We start from the raw sequence: 21,480 nt of genomic DNA on the forward strand, positions 1-21,480 counted from the left end.
AGAAAAGGGGGAAAAAACAAGTGTGAGAGAAAAAGAAAGGTTGGTCCGGATACTTTACCCGGTCCTACGCTGCGTGCCCTCTTTCCCTCCCCCCGCCTTCCCTTCTTCTTATCCCATTTGACATTTCTATCCTTAGATTAGTGAAGGAATGTTAGGCTAATCGAAACTCTTGTTGAATGAGATGGTATTATTAATAGCTGCCCCATGTATATTTTGAATTTTTTTATATTTATTTAACATGATTGTATATTATAAAATTCAAACTCAAAATCACATAATAAGTTGATTTATCTTTCTTGATCACTTTAACTAAATGTCCTCAATATAGGTGGTCAAAATTTAACCTACTCAATATATAACTGCAATAAAAGAATAAAAAATTAATATATAAAAATTTATAATAACAATATACATTGTAAACTATGCAAGTTAAATTTTAACAATTTAAATTTATTTTTTATTTAATATGATAATTATTTTATGAAGCAGTTAAAGTTGTTGATAAAAATAATTAAATATAACTATTTATTTAATTATTTAAAGGTAGAAATGAAACGAGAAGAGAAAAAGAAAAAAAGAGGGGAGGTTAGTGTGCTGGAGAGGGACTACGGAATAGCTGAATAGACTTATCCACCCCCACCGCTAGTCCATTACACTATCTACACATGCCTTTATAAACATTTCACTTGATATTATATGGTTAGTTTTTTTTTTTTAATATCATTCTATAATATTTAGTATTCTCAAGCAACACTCAAATATTTTCAGACTTTGTGGAAAAAGAATTCCGGTTGATATTGATTTTAGTTTAAAAGCCCCATACATGTGTCCAAGAAATAATGATCGTTCACGAGATTCTCGACTTTATTTTCCTAGAAAGGCTAAAAGAAATTTAACCATGCCAATCAAAGTACCCAGTTGCCCTTTTACCAAATCTTCGTTGATATCCCTTGTCATCATCCTGAAAAGTTCGCCTCGCCCTTCTTATATCCCAATGGCCCAATCTCAATCTATGCATCAATTTGACCATTTTACCAATGAAGACACACTTGCATGATCGCCATCACGTTCTTCGTTCACTACAAATCCTATTCCTACCCTTGATTAAAAACACACCAAAGTTCGTTCAGTACCATCCTGGTCACAAGGAAGAACATGGTAAAACATGACTCGGTGAATGAAATTGCCCATTGCTCTGGATAAATCTAATATGTGCAGCTCTAAACTATTTTCTATCTTGATCCTATCACGGGAAAATGTGAGAGTTCAAGCCAGATGAGAGAAATCAGAAAGAATGAGAAATTGAAGAAAGAGAGCTAAAATAAGTAAAAGAGATGATTCAAAGACTAAAAATTCCCCTCACGTATTCTTACAGGCATAGATCAACAAGGAGAATTCCGCTCCATCTTTCTCCTTCTGCGCCATCTTCTCCTCTAACCACAATCGGCTATCCATCCCGCTCCTTGTCCTGAACATGAACACCGCAAACCCAGAAACAGGATTGAAAAACCAGTCGTGAACATCCCAAAGCAGATCCACGAGCAACCCGTCAACGAAGATCGTCTGGTTCCCCCTGAAATTCCACTGCAGCCTCTTCACTCGAATCACGGTCTTCTTATCGATACAGACTGACAGTACTGGACACTTCAGCCCTTCGTTTTCTCCGCTGCATTTGATCAGAACGTCGTGCCAAGAACCTGTGTCGCAGAACTGAGCCTTCGTCGTGTAAAGGGTATTTCCGGAACAATGCTCTCGCCGCGAGATGAGAGAGACTTTAGCTATGGAGGGATTAGCTTTCAGCTTTTTCGTCACCGTTTCCTCTCCGACATCCCCGAGAATCAGGCTTATTTCTGAATCTACGAGAACTAGCATAGAGAACCCATCGACGGGTTCTGGGCCGGATTCGTATTTAGCATTTGAAAGATCCCAGATGATTTCGATTCTTGAGTCGTCAGATTCGAGAAATTTGCTTCCTTTCTTCTTCCTGAAGAATCGTGAATTTGTGTTGAGTCTGAATGCTGCCGCTGCAACAGTTGAGTCTCCATCTCCAAAGCTCACGCTAAATCCTTGATTCGAGTGTGTTCTACACCATGTGACTGTGATTAACAGCTGCTTCTGCGTGGAGAGGATGACTTTGTAGACGCGGGAGACAGAATTCTGGATTGAAGGTGTGAGGGAGGGTGAGATGCAAGCATTTTTGGAATAGCTAGAACACGAAGAATGAGACACATCCACGGCGTTCTCGCTGAAACAAGAGACTATGTCTCTCATTTTGCAGATAACTTGCAGAGATCTGAACTTTTGGAGAAATGGGCCTCTGGATTTTTGGGTTGCATCAAGAGATGAAAAGTTTTAAGGTTGACGAAGGGGATCGCTTTATTTGAATTTTGAAAGGGGGAGAGTAGCAGAGACGCAGGGGAAGGCAATCCAATTTCCTGATGGGTGGGCAGGCTCCTTGACATGAGATATGAGTAAAATCTCCTCCCCCTCCCCCCTTCTCTCTCTCTCTCTCTCTCTCTCTCTCACTTTATAATAATATATGCGTCTTATACGAACATGAAGGGAAAAAAATAAGGAAATGAAAGATTGGGAGGCAGAAACCGAGGGAATGACCTTTTTTTTTTTTGAAAAAAAAATTTGCCGGCTAATACCATATTATGTTCAAAGCCAACACAGGATAATAGGAAAGGAAAAGCAGGCCATCAAAAAAGTTGGCGCTTGCCTCCATTTTCGCACAGTTTTTGCGAAATGATCTTGTCTGCTTTAATGGTTTTGGCCCTCGGGTTTTGTGATTCTTAAGATACCTAATTAAGCTCACTAATGTCATCAATAATCAATTGAATTTGTTGAGTCCGTACCTTCTTGGCCTCTCGGTTTAATTTTATTTCTCTCTATTGATCAAACAATTAAAAAAAAAAAGATTAACAAGTTTATGACGAGGAATAGAGGGGGATGCAGGCGATTGGACTTGGGCTGGCTCCCCATCTCTCTGTTTCTCTTTCCTTGGCCTGAGTGATTGAATGGGCAAAATGGACAAAAGAAGGAAACAAAAATATGAAAAATATAAAAACTCTATATTTCTTTATTCTCATCTAATTTTTGTTGGCTCAAGAGATCGTGTTTGCAATCCATTAGTACGGTTTGTTCAACGAGAAAAAAAAAATTGATGAGTACAGTTGAGCTAACTTGAAATTGGCTAGTTCTCGTTATCAAGTAATCACGAGAGTTTACATGTTAATACCGATATCTTTGGATTTTTATTTGTAGTTGCCTATGATTCAAACTCATTGTTGGAATCATCACGGTACAACCCCGTCGTCATCAGCCTAAATTTTCACACCAACGTGGTAAACCCGCTTGAAAAATGCCACAGGTCTGATGCGGTCCTCATGTTTGCCCATCATCAGAGGCTCTCCATTGATCCACTGGGATTAATTTTAAGTTAAAAATGGTTGTATATTATCAAACCTGGGTGTTAAATGTTAAGCGAGTCACCTGATTCACTTATCTCATAAGAAAAATGCTGAGTTAGAATGTACTTGTACATTTCCGTTTAATATCCATGAGCCTGGGATTTTGAATTGGATTTCTCCAATCGGGGCTTTTCCATAAAACAAGGGCTTGAAGTGACGGGCCAACATGGAAGCAAAACTGCGGAAATCCTTTTTTCAATTAAAAAAGACGACGACAGGGAGGAAGGAATATGGAAGTTGGAAATGTGATGGAGAAGAGTGGACCAACAAAATAAATTAGGGCTCCAGAGCCACCAACTCCTCCGGGCGAATAAAAGCAGGGGCCCCTTAATATTCTCTAATGACTTTCACCTCTAAAATTCATGACTAAGTATTTCATGTCAGAGAGTGTGGTCATCTTATTCAGCGCTTCTAATTCTGTTACCTTCATTAAAATATCAGACCTACCTAAAATGATGCTAAGCATCTTCTTGTAAACATAGCTTGAGTTACATTCACGTTAGCAATCAGAAGTTTAGTGGCATCATGATTAAGGCACTGTGCGTTTCTAACTTTTAACTTCTGAAAAGAGCGAATTCAGATACTCGCCATGTAGAGTCCTCACTGTCAATTGGCAGTAAGCTAATGGGGAGAGTCAGAATAATTATCTTTTGGTCAGAATTGGATTAAAGTGATGTCTGGTTGCATCTGCAAAATCTCATGCCATCATTCTCTTCCAACTGTAAAATGGATATTTCCCTTTCATATGAAAATATCGGTAAATGTTTCATTCCTCGACCAAGCTAAGGAATGATAACAATTATTTTCAATTTTTCCTCTCGTTGTAAAAAGCAAACAATAATGAGTAAAGGGCAACAGACAATCCAAAGACCAAGTTGATTGTCGAGATCCATACGAAGCGGGGTCTTCCTCACGCTGCCAACAACTTCATTAAATGCACACAAAATTAGAAATAAATTAGGAATTAAAAATAAAAAATGACATCTCATCTGCTTAAGCATGTGCATATCTTGCTAGCCAGTCTTGAAAGCTAATCTCCTGCTTAGAAAATAAGTAAAATCATAAGAATACTATATATATCGCGAGTTGATGACTGAAAGGTTGTGTAAGAGACATTAAACAAGCATGCTGAGATCATAATGGGATTATGTTGCTTCTTGCAGTTTGGTGGGGGCAATTTTCTAGTAACAAGAACTTGAATTAATTGATGAAAACGACACTTACAATTAATGCTTTCTTTCACAAAGTTCCTCAAAAATCATGATAGAGACAAACTATATTATCATGTGTGCACACCAAACAACCCCCCTTGATTGTAAGTAACTAGACATTGACTTTTATGAATTGGACTGATGAACCTATCTATAGTTAGTCATAAGATAATTCTTTTTTCTTTATAAGATAAGAGATTTTGAAACAGCAGTATAAGGCATCATGAGCTGGTTAGATTAGAATTAGTTAGATAAGGCTGTTGCATTGAATTGGATATTATTTCTTGTGCTGTTTTTTTTTGCTCTTGGTTGACTCGAATCTTATCAAAAGGCCAAAAAATTCAGCCCACTCGAACAAACCAAGCCACAATATTTCGAGTAAGTTTTTATTTCCCATTGGACTCTCTTCATCGTTCTTTCACAAAGTGTTTAATATTTTTCAACTAAACAGAGCCAATCTCTGTCGCCACATCTAAGATTTAGCCTTGGTGAGCTTAAAATTTCACTGTCATCTATCAAGAGTAGCATACTGACCTGACCCAATGTATGGCAGACTTTGTACATAAAATTTAAGGTGGATTTCATAATTAAGCCCGCGAGTCTATTTGGAGGGCAAAATTCAACAAGTCTCATTTTCACAAAACATAAAGCCCGATTTAAGGCACTGAAGATGTTGGCGTTAAATCACTCTGTTCTAAGGATGTTGTGCTCCTTCTACTGTTTTTAAGGACCATGAATATGTATTTCTCAACTAATTATCTAACTTTTAAAATTATGTCCTGAGGACTTATAGACAACCACGGCATTAGGCCACAAAATTATTCAAATCAGTTTAAAGAAACTTGTGGCAGTGACAGGAAAAGTGATATTCATATTGAATAAGTACACATGAATAACTTTTGAATCGATGATAAGTGATATTTACTTTGTTTATGTTGGAAAATAATTTGAGAAATGGCAACAAGTTAAATGAGTTTCCATAACTTGGCAGTTTTTTTTTTTGGGTATTAATAAGCCATCAGAAAGAAGACATTGGTAGATGTGATAAACTGGGATAACGAAAATGAATATAGCGGGATGGCAGAGAAGAAGATGGTAAGAGTAAATGACAAGAAAGGAAAAGAGGGGCAATTACTTTCATTCCTCAAAAGGCTAGTTGGGTCAGAATTCTGCCTCCAAAAAACCAGCCGTTGCTTTCTCCACCGGTTCTCTTTGTTGGGTGGTGCAGGTAATTATGGCTTCAACAATAAGCCTTGCAACTTTATAGTTACCCTTGACATTTGACAATTATCAAATCAAGCATTAACCCCTAGAATTAAAGAGAATAAGTATTAACACCGAAAAATTAGGGAAGTGATAGAGGGAGTGCAGTGGTGTGAAACAAAAGTGCCAACTTGCAAACCAGGCGGAGACGGATCTGTTGTTGTTTCACACTAATCATGGAATTCCCCAGACACCCCTCGCCAACCTTCCTACAATAATCTCATGCATTAACTTGAAAATGTTTTATCTTAAGCCTAGGAGAAGTATTTGCAGGCACGCACAAAGAAGAAAGTGTAATAAATCAGATAAACAGATAAAGCCACAGTCATAAATGATCAAGCGAGCAATATAGGCCATCACATTAAAAGTTTTCAGTACATCTGAACATCCTATGCATAAAGTTCCCAGTATTATATATATCTATTGGCCATCAAGTCAGTCACTATCGATGCACACATTTAGTGTTGAAACCATCCCATTCATGCAACCAATAAAAATTTAAACCGCCAGCCAACAAGGCCCATGACCCCCATAAACGTCGTCCCTACCCTTAAACCCAACTCGGTATTTGTGTGAATAATCCGGAAAATTTTAATTCATTTACACCACATTCAAGCAAACTTTTTTTATGTTTTGTTTGGTCGAGTTTCCTTATTGTATTGTAATCTAACTAAAATGCGAGAAGTCATGAGTTGCAATGTTACATTATAGACCTGCAAGTACAGCGAGTGAGGAGTGGAGCTAGAGATTTTAATTATAAAGTGACAAGTGGGAGTGCAGACGACATCTCAACTAAAAATTGTAGCTAAATAATTGGAGCAGCGTGTAATAGCAGGAACAGGCTCGTCATAGAAATTTCTTTCCGTCTTTCTTTGTTTTTGTCAGCTCTTGCATATTTTTCCTTTCTTCCCTTTTTCTGTCTCATGATTAAAATGGAGGAAATTTTGCCATTTATCTTTGTTAGTTGATGGTTCCTGTGATGGGAAGTGACCCCTTTCATTTATGTCTGAAGGCGAATGACATGAAGGATTTTGGGAGGAAACAGAACACTCAGCAGGATACGAAATTATGACAAATATATTATTGAATATTATCAATTGAAACAACCATTTTTTAAGAAATCTTTAAAAAATAGTTGTGATAATATTCTGCTGAAATACCAATCTGCCCCAAGGCTTCTTGGAATGTTCTTTGGGGATGTCTCAAGAAGATTTGGTTTCGAGACATGGTATGTATTATATACTGTCCCAAAAAAAATTCTCCTGAAAGGTAACAATGCTTTTTAATTTATTATAAATCTTTTTTTTGAATAAAAACATGGACAAAACAGTGCAAGAATTACAAGAGTCAAGATGAATCAGAATCTAAGATGATCCTACATCCCATAGGAGGTTCGTTGTAGATAGAGAGGTTGTAGTTTTTGTGAGAAGTTTCTCGTGTGAGCAAGTCAGCACATTTGTTTGCCTCTTTGAAAACATGATTAAAAGTGACTCTCCAGTTTCTCATAGTGAGCTCCCTGATTTTCTTGATGGTAACCGATAAAGGATGATGATCAGAGAAGTTATGTTGAATAAGAGAGAGGGCTTCTATGGAGTCAGTGTGTAAATTAATCTTTGTAAAATTTGCATTCAAACCAAGCTGAAGGACTTCTAAAATGCCTGATAATTCAGCTGCCGTACAAAGTTGGTAGCCAAGATATTTTGAAAAGCCAATAATCCAATTTCCTTTTTTTTATCACGGATGACTCCATCGCAAGCTGTAGCGTCAAAGGAGTTAACAGAACTATCTATATTGAGTCTAACCCACCCTGCTTTAGGAGGACACCATTTAGCCTCAGATCTAAGTATGTCTTTATTGAGAATATTCACTCTTGATTGAAGCCACATATCATGTATAACTTGTTGGGTATAGGAGAAGGCAATATCTTTATCTTGATAAATATCATCAGAATAAAATCTCTTACATCTCACTTTCCATATGTCCTAACAGACAAAAGCAAACAGCTTTTGCCAGTTGGTTCTTCTTGTGCTAATATTCCCTGCCTTATTTCTTGCATTCCAAGCTATCCAATTTTGCACATTCAGAGAGAAAAAAGTATTTAGTTTGGAGGGTTTGACTAGCTTTAGCCAAACCTCCCGTGCTTCTTTACAGTCACGTAAAATATGAATTGAAAAATCAGAAGAGTTACAAACAAAGGTACAGTTTCATTGTATTTGATTACGTTCTTCATCTATTATAATATTGCTCTGTAGGCGATCCCAAGCAACTTTTCATAGGAAACATTTGATTTTTTCATAAGTAGGCCAATTCCAAATTTTGGACCAAATATTGGGATTGTTTTGATCATTTTGAGATTCCAACACTTTGTAAGCAGGTTTTATAGAGAAATTTCTGTCAGAGGAAGGTCTCCAATAAAGGACATCATCTTCATCATGAGGGTTAGGTGGTTTTAGCAGAGCAATTTGATTAATCACATCATGATAAAGATGGCAGTTAAGAAGGTTGAAATTCCATCTTCCTGCAAGCGTGCATAAATCAGAGATTTTGGCATGAAGAATAGAATCAGCACTAGGGAGGGCATATCTGACAAGAGGTTCAGGGAGAGGAGCTCATTTGTCATACTAAAAGGATATTTGATTACCCTTACCCACTTTCCATCTAACCTGAGATATGAACTTGTCCCAAATTTTGCAAATACTACTCCATGTGTAAGATGAAGAACTTGGTTTATAGACCATTGGAATAGTGATTTTGCTGCATTTGTATTTATCCCGAAGGATTTAAACCCAAAGGCATTTAAGTTGAGTGATGAGATCCCAGCATAATTTCATGACGTAGGTGATATTTTGAATCTTGAGATTTTTGAGTCCAAGACCTCTATTTCTTTTATCTTTAGTCACACAATCCTGAGAAAGAAGGTGAGGCTTTCAGGTTCTGTCAGAAGAATTCCAAAAAAAATTCCTCGAGCATTTTTCGGGTTCAACCAAAATATTATTTGAATTTATTATAAATCTTTAGAATATGATTGCGGAGGTGGTGAATGATATTTGCAACTAAGGTTTGAATTTTTTAGCATATTTTTATATCTAATTTAAAATTAATTTTTAAGGAAAAATTATTTTCTTCTGTTTAATATTATTTTTCAAGCGGCATGATTTTAGAGACATCAATGGGATTCTTGTAAATATCTTCAATTAAAGGATTTGACCAGTGGCCCCTTTAATAAACGGGAAATAGTCCTAACCGAGAAAATTGATAGATTGTCGCATACATTAGAATTTGATTCAGTACCATTTTACTCACTATCGCACTCGTTTCTGTACTCTTCTGGTTTCCCTCAGTTCTCCGTCTGCTTTCCAAGCCCAAGACGGGGTTGATCCTTCTCTACTGGAGAAGTGCATGTGCTCGACGGTATCACCCACAAGTTCAGTCGAGCTTCATTTCTGCAAGACTTGACTCGGGTGATCAGATCTGCCGGCACAAAAAAATTATACGCCACTAGTATATTCTGCGGTAAAATGTCAATTTCCGAACCCCGTACCAATCAGCGTCCCCGTCCACAGCCGCCGGAGCCCGATAACAGGGCAACACTACCGTCTTCTTGGGCCAAGAGGACCGGGTTTAAGCCCAAGTTCTCTGGCGAGACCAATGCCAGCGATTCTGGTCAGATAACCTTGCAACCCAAGCCAAGAGCTCAAGCCAACCCGGATCTTGAAGCTGGTCGGGCAAGGTCATCGCCGGTCGTGAATGGTGAGGCCGGAGGTGAGAAGGTCGAACCATCGCTGAATAAGGAACACAATGTGAAGTTCAGGGATCCTGAAGGAGCGCCCAAACTCTCGGTTCCTGGTACCAATGCGCAGGCACCTGTAATGCTGGCGGACAAGTCGTCGAAGCCGCGGAGTTCGAGAAGGCACGACCAAGCGATTGATGTCTTGCCTCAGGTTGTGGATGAGAGTGGGCTAGCGTCTAGGCAGTCGCGAATGAAATATGAGCTCCGGGATTCTCCTGGTCTTGGTAAGACGTTCTGTCTTTCATTTTCAATTGCTAGCTGAACGAATAACTTATCACGACTTGAAATTATAATGAAATCATGAGATTGTAAGATTATAAGGCTGAGAATTGGATATATACTGATTTCCCCCCCTGGTTTTGCAGTTCCCATTGGTCTGTACGGTATGCAACATTACATTTCTATGTTCGGTTCGTTGATTGTCATTCCTCTCGTCATCGTTCCTGCCATGGGAGGTGCTCAAGTGAGTGTTTGTGAATAACTTAATTTGTTCTTTTTTTTGTTGTTGTTGTAGCCAATAGTTCTGGGCATATTGTTGTCTGATGTGTTAGTGGCTATAGGAGGATACGTCTGCGGTGGTATCTACAGTGCTCTTCATGTCGGGAGTGACTACACTCTTGCATACTACTTTTGGGTCCAGGTTGCCCCTTGTTCAGGGCCCGTCTTTTGTTTATCTGGCTCCAGCTCTGGCAATAATCAACTCCCCGGAGTTTCAGGGATTGAATGGAAATGTAGGTGTTCCTTTCCAATTTGATGATGTCAAAATTATTTTAATTTTCGTGGTTCTCTCTAACCAAATTGTTTGGTCTTGAGACAATTTCTATCATAAGTTATATTGGTGCCTTTCACAGTTTCAACTGTATGCTATCAATTTTCTGATTAACTAACTGAATGCAAGATAACTAACTTCTTTCTTAAATTGTAGAAATTCAAGCATATAATGAAAGAGCTACAGGGGGCTATTATTATCGGATCAGCTTTTCAGGCTTTACTTGGCTATACTGGACTCATGTCCTTCTTGGCACGGTATGATTTTTGTAGTTTTATTGCTCATCTATTTCTTTCGATACTAGTGCCAGCTTCATGTTTTTGCCAAACGGCACTTATCATTGATCATTGTGGACTGGGGCAACACTTTGTGTTGTGCTGAAGGTTGAGAGATTCAAGCTGAGAAGTCATCATGGATCAAGGAGGAAGAGGATTGACGAGACAACAAGAAATAGGGAAAGATATGATTGCAAAGTTCTTAGTTGAGAATGCAGCCTGTAATTGATTAAATGTCGGAAAGAGTTCGTGTGGAAAAGTTCTTAAATCTTTGAATGGAGATTTATGTAGTAGTTGTTAAAAATATCTCCTGGGGATATTACTTCAATTATCTGAATAAGAAATATGTTTTTAGACTAATTTGTTAGTGTTTTGAAAGGAAATGTTTAATCCTAAGAGTTCATTTAAATTGATAATCAGCCTCATTTTATGTGAATTTTCTTTTCAGGTTGATCAATCCCATGGTTGTATGCTCAACGGTTGCTGCCGTTGGACTTTCATTTTATAGCTATGGTTTTCCTGTAGTTGGCAAATGTCTCGAGATTGGTGTAGTACAGATATTAGTCGTTATTGTTTTCTCTCTTGTAAGTGCGGAATGGACCTTTAGCTTTCATCAACATTTATAATTTCTAACTTATTAAAGCCTATCATATGTGAGGCCTTTCCATTGCACTGTTATAAAAAACTTAAAAAATTTGTTCTCTCTATTTCTGCAGCATCTCCGCAAGATATCTGTTCTTGGTCACCGTGTATTTCTAATATTTGCAGTAAGTTTAATGTTATTGCTCTAAATTTGTGAGTTGCTCTTCAGTAGTTGATTTGTCTTCTTTGATGTTGAAAATAATTCTCATTAGTTTGACATTTTTACATCGCCTTACTGCCAGGTTCCTTTGGGTCTGGCAATCACATGGGCGACTGCTTTCTTGTTGACTGAAGCAGGAGCTTATAGCTACGAAGGTTGTGATATAAACATACCTGCCTCTAATATGGTATCATACCACTGCAGAAAGCACGTCTTGAGGATGAAGCATTGTCGAGTTGATACTTCTCATGCGTTGAAATCTTCCCCATGGTTTAGATTTCCTTATCCACTGCAATGGGGCACTCCTGTCTTCCACTGGAAAATGGCTGCTGTAATGTGTGTGGTATCCCTTGTCTCATCAGTTGATTCGGTTTGTTCATTGTCTTTTCCTTTTTTGTTTCCTGTATTTCTATTTTATTCTTCCTTGCTCGTGTCACAGTAAGGGATTAGTCAAAGATGCCAAAGATAATTGCTTTTGAACCCTGAGAAAATAGCAATATACTATACCAAATTGCAGTCATGGTTTCTTTGCTGAGGTTATCCCCATGTACTGTATTGTTGAAGCAATCTTTTCTGTTTTTCGTTCTCCTTTGCTTTGAAATCTTCAGGTAGGCTCGTACCATGCATCTTCATTACTGGTAGCATCCAGACCTCCAACTCCTGGAGTTCTTAGTCGAGGAATTGGTTTGGAGGGACTTTCTAGTTTATTGGCTGGCCTCTGGGGAACTGGAACTGGATTTACCACACTAACAGAAAATGTTCACACAATTGCCGTGACTAAAATGGGAAGCCGCAGGGCAGTTGAATTGGGTGCTTGCTTTCTGATAGTGTTGTCCCTTGTTGGTAAGTGTCTGTCTTGTTTCAGTCATTGCAATCCTTGTATTTGTCCTGTAAATTTTTTTCACCTTTGATATTCTCAATAATATTAAAATTTCTTTGACTGATCTATGGAACTCAGTCCAATTGTTTTGTGGAAGATGGTTCTGCTCTTACAAAATTGAGCAAAGCTTATGGTTATATTTTGCAAGAATGATCTTGAGAAATGGGTCCCTCTCAAGGATGAGGGGAGTCCAGATTCACAATTCCGAAGTCAATCAGTATCAGTGTCTGAACATATTGACGCTATATAACAGGCAAGGTCGGGGGGTTCATTGCTTCAATTCCTGAAGTGATAGTTGCTGCTCTCCTGTGCTTTATGTGCGCAATGCTCACTGCTCTGGGCTTGTCAAATCTACGTTATAGTGAGGCTGGAAGCTCTCGCAATGTTATCATTATTGGGTTATCATTGTTTCTCTCTCTTTCCGTAGCTGCCTACTTTGAACACTATGGCATAGCCCCAAATTCCAACTTGTCCGTGCCAAGTTATTTTCAACCCTACATTGTAGCTTCCCACGGGCCTTTTCAGAGCAGATATGCGGGGGTATGTCTTTTGAGTTCTTCTGTAATGTCCTTTTTCTATAGCGAATTCTTTTCCTTTGATTCTGATGATGTTATATAGGATATATTGATCTTTCATTTAAAGGGGGGAAAAAAAGAGAGAGAGAAAATTTATCTTGCAGAAGGCAGCAGAAACTATCTTCTTATTTAATGGGTGATATGAGAACCTTCTTTTCCAAAGGTTAATTTCCTTGTAAAAGGTAAATGACGTGAATATGGACATGGTGAAACAGTGAACTAGCGAATGAATGTGAATGAGTTGGCTTTGTTCTTATGATCTTCGTTTTATTTGAACACCTGAATTGAATGATGTTTGATTAAAAGCGATTGCACTCACAGTTCATCAGAAAATGTGACTGGAGTTAATATGTTGTGGTGGCAGTTGAACTATGTGGGGAACACGCTTTTATCGCAACACATGGTGACAGCGTTTGTGGTGGCTGTTATTCTGGATAATACAGTACCTGGGAGCATGCAAGAACGTGGGGTGTACGATTGGACTGAAGCCGAGGCTGCTAGAAGTGAGCCTTCTGTCTCTAAAGACTATGGATTGCCCTTCCGAGTTGGTAAGGTTTTTAGGTGGGTGAAATGGGTTGGGCTCTGAAACGCCATATTTGTTGGCCCATCAAAATCACGTCCTCTTTGAGGGACACCCATTCTTATGACATGAATCATCATCTTCATGAGCTCAATGACAGACAGCATTCTGGAAATTTCTGGTGCGGGATGAGATGTCTTAGTAAAGTGGGTTTTGTGGTGAGATTGAAGAGGGATCTGATTCCAGCTGTCATTCGCTAGATTAGCCACGTGTCGAATTTTCATCCTTCAAAATGTCCAGGATGATTTTTTTTGCTTGCTTTGTGGCGGGCTTCCATTAATCATCCTTGTTACGTGTATATATTATATATTATATTTTCAAGGTCAACTCTTTCGGGGTTTGATGCAATTTCATCATCTTAGGTTTAACTTTCTATCAGTTGCAAGACGAATTTCATTGTAAATTACATTCGGTACATTTTGGTATGTTTTGTGAAAGTTATTGAATTATCACGAAAATATCGTGTCATGATTGCGAAGGTTCGCAAACTGGTGATTTGTTTTCTCGAGCTTTCGTATATTGTTAAGAACTTGATTTAGTAATGATCACGTGCTTGGAAATGTGGGTCTAAACTAAATTACAGCGTGAACCGCCCTGCAGCAGATATTTAAATAAAGATCCAACGGTTAATTATCTCGGGGATTCCGGATTCCCTGCCGATTGCCTATCTCAAGGCGCTCATCTCTATTTTTCTGCTTGGTGGGGTATTATCCTCCAATGTCCAAATAACTTTTCCCATCTTGGGCTTGTTGACAAAATGAGAGACATTGTGATATTTTGCAGCTCTGAACAGATATTTTGTTTTATTATTTTTAAAAGCAAAAAAAAAAAAAAACAGGACTGCACCAAAAAAAAAAATTTAGGGATAATATAATTTTTGTTCCCAAATTTTTTTCAATCATCAATTTAGTTACTAAATTTTAACTTAATAGAAAAACTCTATTAGGTCAATGAATTATAAGAATTGAGTTGTATTGAGTTAGAAAAACTATTACAACAACAATGTAATTAGTTGACTTTGTAATTTATTCTAGTTTATTAGATAAATAACTGTAAATACAAGTTTTGAGTTTGTGGTAACTTCAGCATAGAATGCCCGAATAAGATTAAGAAAATATCAATATTAATTGCTTTTTTAAATGATGCTGATAACTGATAAGAATGTTCGTGATACTTCCCCACCGTCCAAAGAACATTTTTGGCAAAGAAGGTTAGGGGACAATTATTGTATTTATGGCTACTCACAAATGCTCTACGTGGTTGCTAATGTGCTTTGTGATTCCGGTGGAGCATCTTGTATGCGTTTTTCCTCACAATTAATTACACGCCCGCTCGCTTGAATTTCCTGCAAAACTATCCACTAAACTCGTTACCTTGTTGAAACAATCTTAAATTGAGAATGTTCCTTTTTTATATATCACTAATTAACTCTATCAATTTAAAACTACAAATATCCTTTCTATATACATATTGAAAATTTTAATAAGAACGTTTTTGAAAAAATAAACATTCAAAAAATTTAGACAAAGTAATTTATACTTAGGACCATACATTTTTTGGAGAACATTATCTATGTTTAAGAATGAAGGAAGTATATATAAAATTAGTTATTATATATCCTTGCAGTCTTGCACGACGTATTTTTCCGCTATAAGGCGACATTCAATAATTATAAAGCATCACCAGCTAAAGTTTTCTCCTTTGAAATTGCATTGAGCTTTTGTGTATTGTGCAAACTGAGATTAAATATGGGTGTTGTACATTGCATAAAATTTGATATAAGTTAGATTGCGAATGATTTGTAAATTAATAAAACTTCTTATTCGCAGTTACACATTTTGATTTGACGTGCCATGCTATGTCTGTCAAAGATGATTGTTCAAAAACTAGCACGTGGGATTTGCTGCCTTATCATGGACAAAAAGACTACACAAAATGCGATAAAGGGCGCATTCTTTTCTCTTTTCCTTGTCTGAGTGCAAAAATTATTCCCTCCATTCAAAACAATTTTTTTTTTTAGAAAATTGGGTATTCAGAAATAATATAAACTAACATTTAGTTTGATAAATTTAAATTTAAAATCTTACATTTTAAATTCTACATTTAAAATTTTTTGTTTAGATGATTTAAAAAACTTCAAATGAAGAAATAAGATTAATTGAAATTCAAAATTAAAAAAAATTAAAAATGATGAACTTATTTTTTTTAACCTGCAATAAATGAGAAAATATAGGATAGTTATGAAGGTATTAAGAGTAAAAACATGAACAGAAAAAGATGTTTTAAGTGATTAAAATTTTAAATAATTAAAACATAAAAGTAATTTGAAATTGCAAATGGGTTATAACTTAAAATGGATTTGAATTTAAATTAAATTCAAATTTAAAAAATTTTATACATTTAATTGAGTGATTTGATTCAAATCTAAATTTTGAATCATGAGGTTTCTTTTTTTAGATTTTCAATGTATAATTAATGAGTTTTTTAAAAGAAAATACTTTTAATTAATAAATCATTCAACCCTTCATTTTTAAATAAAATATCTTATTAAATAAGGACAGGTATAGAAAAATGTTATTAGTTTAATTATTTTATTTGAGATTGAAATTGGGTAGAAAATACATCATATTTTTCAATATGGAGGGAGTATGTATGATGATTAGGATCCGTTCATTCAAAATATCTAATAAGAATAAAAGGCAGGAAAGACAACACGAAGGAAGGAGAGCAGCTCATCTAAACTCGTTGCATGTGATGTAGCCAACAAGCCATGGAGGTGGTCCAGTAGTCCGAGGTCGGCGTTGTTCTCATCTCACTCCACTCACATGCTCGCACTTTGTTCAAACAATTCTCCACAATATTCTACTCAAACTCCTTCATGTTAATTGTTGGAGGGAGAATTACAGTGAAGGACTCATTTCAAAAATTAATTTTAAGCACGATGAGCTTGGCTTCATGCACTGGGAATGTACGGCGGGGTTATTCGGGGTCCGCGCCACGAGTCAGCACTGACTCTAGACACGTGTGTATATAACCATGAATTTTACGGGAGACATGAAGGTGAAGGATGCTTGCTTGCAACTTGGCTTCTCCAGCTGGCAGGATACGTGTCCAAACTTAACGCATCATCTTTCAAGAAAATTTACTAGGAAGTAGAAGCAAGAGAGACGGAGCAGCCAAATTTGGGAAAGGCGTAAATATTATTATTATTTTTTAATTAAAGAAATAGATATTGCAGTAAAGCAGAGTAGGGCCCAAGTCTCCTCAGAAATTCAGGTTACTTGGGATGGGTTTCGCGTGACATTATTATTTAAAAAAAAAAGAAAGAAAGAAAGAAAAGAAAAAACAGGGGGGGCGGGGTAGGTGTGAGATTGACCAAACCGCAAGGGGCGTGAAGTGTGAAGGCACTGGAGGCTTTGGGATGCCAAGTCCTCCTCTGCGGGGCTTCGCCTCTCACGTTCTCTGCCATTTATATATAAAGCCCTCGCAGCTTCTTCCTCTTCTCTCAGCTTGACGTTCCCTTGTTTCAGGAGAACACCAAGCTTAGCTCCCCTCACTTCCTTTCTTTCTTTTTCCTCTCAACTTCCGATATGCACTCTCTCTCGCCCGCCTCTTCCCATTCTCTTCAGTTTCTGATCCCCTCTCTCCCCTCCGCCACCCGGCCCCTTCCCTCCCCACTCGTTGTCAAATGCAGCTACGGCTTCGAATCTCCTGGCTTCTCCCACGGAGCCGGCTCCAACCGCGCTGACTGGCAGAGCTCCTGCGCTATTTTGGCCAGCAAGGTTGTCTCTCAGCAACATTCCTCCCCTGACAATAACGGTGCCCCCGCCGTCAACGGCCACTCGTCCGCCCTCACGGATCTCAGCCTGGTCCCCATCGATAGCATTCCCGGTTCCGACAATAACAAGCCTCTCCCGCCCAAGCCTCTCACGATTTCGGACCTCTCGCCTGCCCCGATGCACGGCTCGCAGCTTCGCGTCGCTTATCAGGGCGTTCCCGGGGCCTACTCCGAAGCTGCCGCGGGCAAGGCCTATCCCAACTGCGAGGCCATTCCCTGCGATCAATTTGAGGTGGCTTTCCAGGCTGTCGAGCTCTGGATCGCCGATCGAGCAGTTCTGCCCGTGGAGAACTCTCTGGGCGGTTCAATCCATAGGAATTACGACCTCCTCCTCCGTCATCGTCTTCACATCGTCGGCGAGGTCCAGCTTCCAGTCCACCACTGCCTCCTCGCTCTCCCCGGTGTCCGGAAAGAGTACCTGACCCGCGTGATTTCACATCCCCAAGCCCTGGCTCAGTGCGAGCATACATTAACCAAACTCGGCCTCAACGTGGCACGCGAAGCCGTGGACGACACCGCCGGTGCCGCGGAATTCATCGCCACCAACAATCTCCGCGACACGGCGGCAATCGCGAGCGCACGTGCTGCGGAGCTGTACGGATTGCAAGTGTTGGCGGACGGGATCCAGGATGATCCCGGGAACGTAACCCGATTCGTTATGCTGGCACGAGAACCGATAATTCCCCGTACGGACAGGCCGTTCAAGACGAGCATAGTGTTCGCGCACGACAAAGGCACGTCAGTATTGTTCAAGGTGTTATCGGCGTTCGCATTTAGGAACATTAGCCTGACGAAGATCGAGTCCAGGCCTCATCGGAACCGTCCGATCAGGCTAGTAGATGACGCCAATGTGGGCACTGCGAAGCACTTCGAGTACCTGTTCTACGTGGATTTTGAAGCTTCCATGGCTGAGGTCAGGGCCCAAAATGCCTTGGCAGAGGTGCAGGAGTTTACTTCTTTCCTGAGGGTACTGGGCAGCTATCCCATGGACATGACTCCATTGAGTCCCTCCTGCTGCCGGCAAGATTTGCAAAGCCTCTGATAGATCCCGCTTGGGGGTGTAAAAGACGGAAAAAAATAATAATAATAATAAGGAGCAATAAAGATCACTTCTATTTACCTGTACTGTATACGTATTTAGAATGATGGTGGTGTTAATAGTTTTTAATTCTATTATGATGACGATGATGGTTAAATTTTGAGGGGAGGAGTTAATTTGGTTTTGTGGAATGGGACGGCAGGAATGCACCGCCGGTGGGGTTGGTGGCAAGGGGATTACATTGTACAGAGACGTTGGGATGGTTTGTGATGTGATTCTGAAGTTTTGGTGAGCAACGAATTGGTAGCTAGCTACCCCAATGCTGTGGTTATTTAGTGTGCATACTTGAATATATTGAATGCCCTCCTAGTTGGTTGTGTGATGAGTATTTGACGTATGCAACATGGGGATGACTGTATATGTTGAGCTGTTGAGGGCACTAACAGACTAGGTTTTCTATTCCTTTATTATTATTATTATTATTATTTTTGTTTTTATTTTTGGGCTAAATGTAGGTTTTCATGTTAATATCATGTCCTTGGAATGTCCAAGTGTGCTAGGGCCAATATGAAAAGTCTTACTCCTATATTTGAATTTAATAATTACCCTCTCTAATATGTAGAACATTTTCAATAGTTTTATGCATTTTTAAAAAAATTATTTTTTTATATTATAAAAATTGAGATGTGCTTTCATTTTTTATTTTTTATTTTAAATAATGATACAATTATATTAAATATCTTTACCTTAATTAAGAAATGATAACATTGAAAAAATGATTTAATTATTATAATTTATCTTACATTTTAAACTAAAAAATATTTTTAGAAGATGTCTTATAAATAAAATTAAAAAATAATAATATATAATAAAAGAGAATAATTTATAAATTTAAACTTTGAAGTTTTGAAATAATGTAAGATTTGATATCTTTCCGTATTCATAATTTAATAGTAATTTTTCACGTGGCTACGTAAATATTTAATAGAATAAGATCTGGATCTGGTATGTAGCTTGGTCCGAACATCCACCCAATTTCCTCATTGGTTCCAACACTGCTGTCTACTAGTTTTGGCAATTCTTGAAAGCGTCGCTGCGCCGATATGGGAAGGAGACACCTTTTTTTTTTTTTTTTTTTGGTCCTTCTGGTGAAAGCTACGCTTAAAATAATTAGGAGCTGCAGAATTGGGTGTATGTATAATTTTTGGAGATGGAACTGTTGTAGTTACAGACTTACAGCGATTGGGGCCGTGCAGGCATCTCAACTTGTTCTCCCGAAAGAAAAGAAGAAAAAGGGAGGGAGACTGACAGCTTCATTGATGAATTATTTTTTATTTGAATTATGTAGTTCACAGAGAAGGATTTTTGAGTGATGGTAGTACCGGAATGAATGCATGTGGTAGACTTTTGCTTCAAAATATAAGACCCTGATTGGTACAAAACAATGGAATGGTGGGATTAAGATTGAAATTGTGACTGAATGATTTAACTTTTTTATGTTTGGTATGAAGTAATGTATAATTCAATGCTAGTACCAATTTCACCTTTTATGGAATTATCCAATACCATCTCTTCCATGACATTGCAAAATCAATTGTGAGATTGATTTTTGCAAGACAAAAATGTCCTCTAACCTCACTAGTTATTTATCGATCATTCCCTTCTTGTTCGATTTACTGTGCCATTTTCTTTGCCATTCGTACTGTGCCTCTGTCTTCATCCCATCAGATTTAGATCTAGATCATGCCTTTGCCCCTTCAGATCCAAATCTAGATCACGTCTCTGGCCTTGCTTAAGCATATATCCAGATCATATCTGCATCTCTTCAAATCCAAATCCAAATCCCAGATCGAGTCTCTAGTCTTGCTCGTGCACATATCTAGATAGCATGGCAGAAGGGGAAGCAAAGATAGAGTCACCCTCTACAAAGACAAGGAATGAGGGAGTTCAAGTATGATGTTACAAATGCTTGAATCTATTCATCGCATGTGGCGTTAACATCTTTGTGGATTGTAAATGCTCAAATTTGTTCATCGCATACGGTGTTAGCATCTTTATGGAGACAGAGACGAAGGGAGTTCGAGCTACCCTGCTCACACTCAAATTCGTGTTTCATGCACATATCCAGATCGCATATGGGTAGAGTGGAAGGAAGAAGAAAAGGATATTTGTGTCTTTTTAGCAATTTTTTTGTTTAATCCCAATTTTATTTTTTTTAATTTCACGACATACCAAATATCATTTTAAAATTTATTTTCATTTTCAATCTCACATTTAATTTCAATCCCAATCTCAATCTCATTCCATTCTCTTAAAATGTAATATTTTGTTTTAAACAGGGTCTAAAGGTAATGGACAAAGAGCAAGTCCATGGTGAAATACCGATAAGGTCAAAACTCAAAACTCAAACTAACTGCCTTCTTGCGGCCCCCACCCGTCCCATTTTTTTCAACTTAGAACGAAAGAATATTTAACAAAAAAGAGTTACATGGAATTAATAAAATGCCTATTAATCATGGTTTGAAAGAATAAGCTAATAGCTGCTTGTCGATTTGGATACCTATGAAGAAGAGTGAAAAAGAAGGAACAAGTGGAGAGGAGGGTTTGGTGAGAAAGGAGGTGATGATGACCACAAACGTGGAAGGATTGGTGAGAGCGTGCCTTCCTCCTATTATTGTAGAAGTAGGTATGCTGCTCCTTTGTGGTCCGCTTTCCTCCTTCCCTCCCTCTTCTTTTTCTCCTTTTTTTTTTTTTTAATTTTCCTTAACTCTGTTGCGCTTACATTCTATAATTTTGCAACGCTATGGTTTTGTTTGCTATAACAACTCTCGTAATTTTGTTCAAATATTGTAAACAGAACCTGGCCGACTGCCGTTTCATCAAAATCCTGTGCTTCTAAATAACCCCCTCCTCCACCTATTTGTAATCTTCCCATTCCAATTTCTAAACCTCCCATCACCTTGCAAGAATTTCATTCAAGGATCA

General features: G+C 38.2%; 3 protein-coding genes across 6 annotated transcripts; 2 read left to right on the top strand and 1 right to left on the bottom strand.

Moving 5' to 3' along the window:
• Positions 1-1,068: 1,068 nt before the first annotated feature.
• Positions 1,069-2,613, bottom strand: LOC129315851 (uncharacterized). 3 transcript variants are annotated; one of them, XM_054959964.1, is made up of 2 exons: positions 1,374-2,613; positions 1,069-1,094 (listed from the first exon to the last, which is right to left on the bottom strand). In XM_054959964.1, coding segments are annotated over exons 1-2 (900 nt in total). In that variant the 5' UTR covers positions 2,272-2,613; the 3' UTR covers positions 1,069-1,092. The 3 variants fall into 3 exon arrangements, with proteins under 3 accessions (XP_054815939.1, XP_054815937.1, XP_054815938.1); XM_054959962.1 differs by having other exon boundaries at positions 1,069-1,099; XM_054959963.1 differs by having other exon boundaries at positions 1,069-1,137; positions 1,374-2,612.
• A 6,607-nt stretch (positions 2,614-9,220) lies between these two features.
• Positions 9,221-14,076, top strand: LOC129314972 (nucleobase-ascorbate transporter 12-like). 2 transcript variants are annotated; one of them, XM_054958462.1, is made up of 10 exons: positions 9,221-9,961; positions 10,103-10,200; positions 10,298-10,468; positions 10,663-10,763; positions 11,230-11,365; positions 11,498-11,548; positions 11,666-11,953; positions 12,192-12,426; positions 12,717-13,003; positions 13,403-14,076. In XM_054958462.1, exons 1-10 carry the CDS (start codon positions 9,466-9,468, stop codon positions 13,622-13,624), a joined length of 2,085 nt encoding a protein of 694 aa, XP_054814437.1. In that variant the 5' UTR covers positions 9,221-9,465; the 3' UTR covers positions 13,625-14,076. The 2 variants fall into 2 exon arrangements, with proteins under 2 accessions (XP_054814437.1, XP_054814438.1); XM_054958463.1 differs by lacking the exon at positions 13,403-14,076 and having other exon boundaries at positions 12,542-12,888.
• Positions 14,077-17,046: 2,970 nt separating this feature from the next.
• LOC129314960 (arogenate dehydratase/prephenate dehydratase 6, chloroplastic-like) lies at positions 17,047-19,081 on the top strand. The gene has a single exon (XM_054958444.1). It carries the CDS (start codon positions 17,209-17,211, stop codon positions 18,496-18,498), a length of 1,290 nt encoding a protein of 429 aa, XP_054814419.1. The 5' UTR covers positions 17,047-17,208; the 3' UTR covers positions 18,499-19,081.
• Positions 19,082-21,480: the final 2,399 nt, after the last annotated feature.

The sequence above is a fragment of the Prosopis cineraria genome, unplaced genomic scaffold, assembly GCF_029017545.1.
Source record: "Prosopis cineraria cultivar Desert tree isolate PC_DT_omini unplaced genomic scaffold, ASM2901754v1 PC7, whole genome shotgun sequence".
Taxonomy (NCBI): Eukaryota; Viridiplantae; Streptophyta; class Magnoliopsida; order Fabales; family Fabaceae; genus Prosopis; species Prosopis cineraria.

Coding starts and splice junctions, on each gene's coding strand:
- LOC129314960 (XM_054958444.1), top strand. CDS start 17,209: ATGCACTCTCTCTCGCCCGCCTCTTCCCATTCTCTTCAGTTTCTGATC.
- LOC129314972 (XM_054958462.1), top strand. CDS start 9,466: ATGTCAATTTCCGAACCCCGTACCAATCAGCGTCCCCGTCCACAGCCG. Junction 11,549..11,665: donor GTGTATTTCTAATATTTGCA/GTAAGTTTAATG, acceptor CCTTACTGCCAG/GTTCCTTTGGGTCTGGCAAT. Junction 13,004..13,402: donor TTCAGAGCAGATATGCGGGG/GTATGTCTTTTG, acceptor TTGTGGTGGCAG/TTGAACTATGTGGGGAACAC.
- LOC129315851 (XM_054959962.1), bottom strand. CDS start 2,271: ATGAGAGACATAGTCTCTTGTTTCAGCGAGAACGCCGTGGATGTGTCT.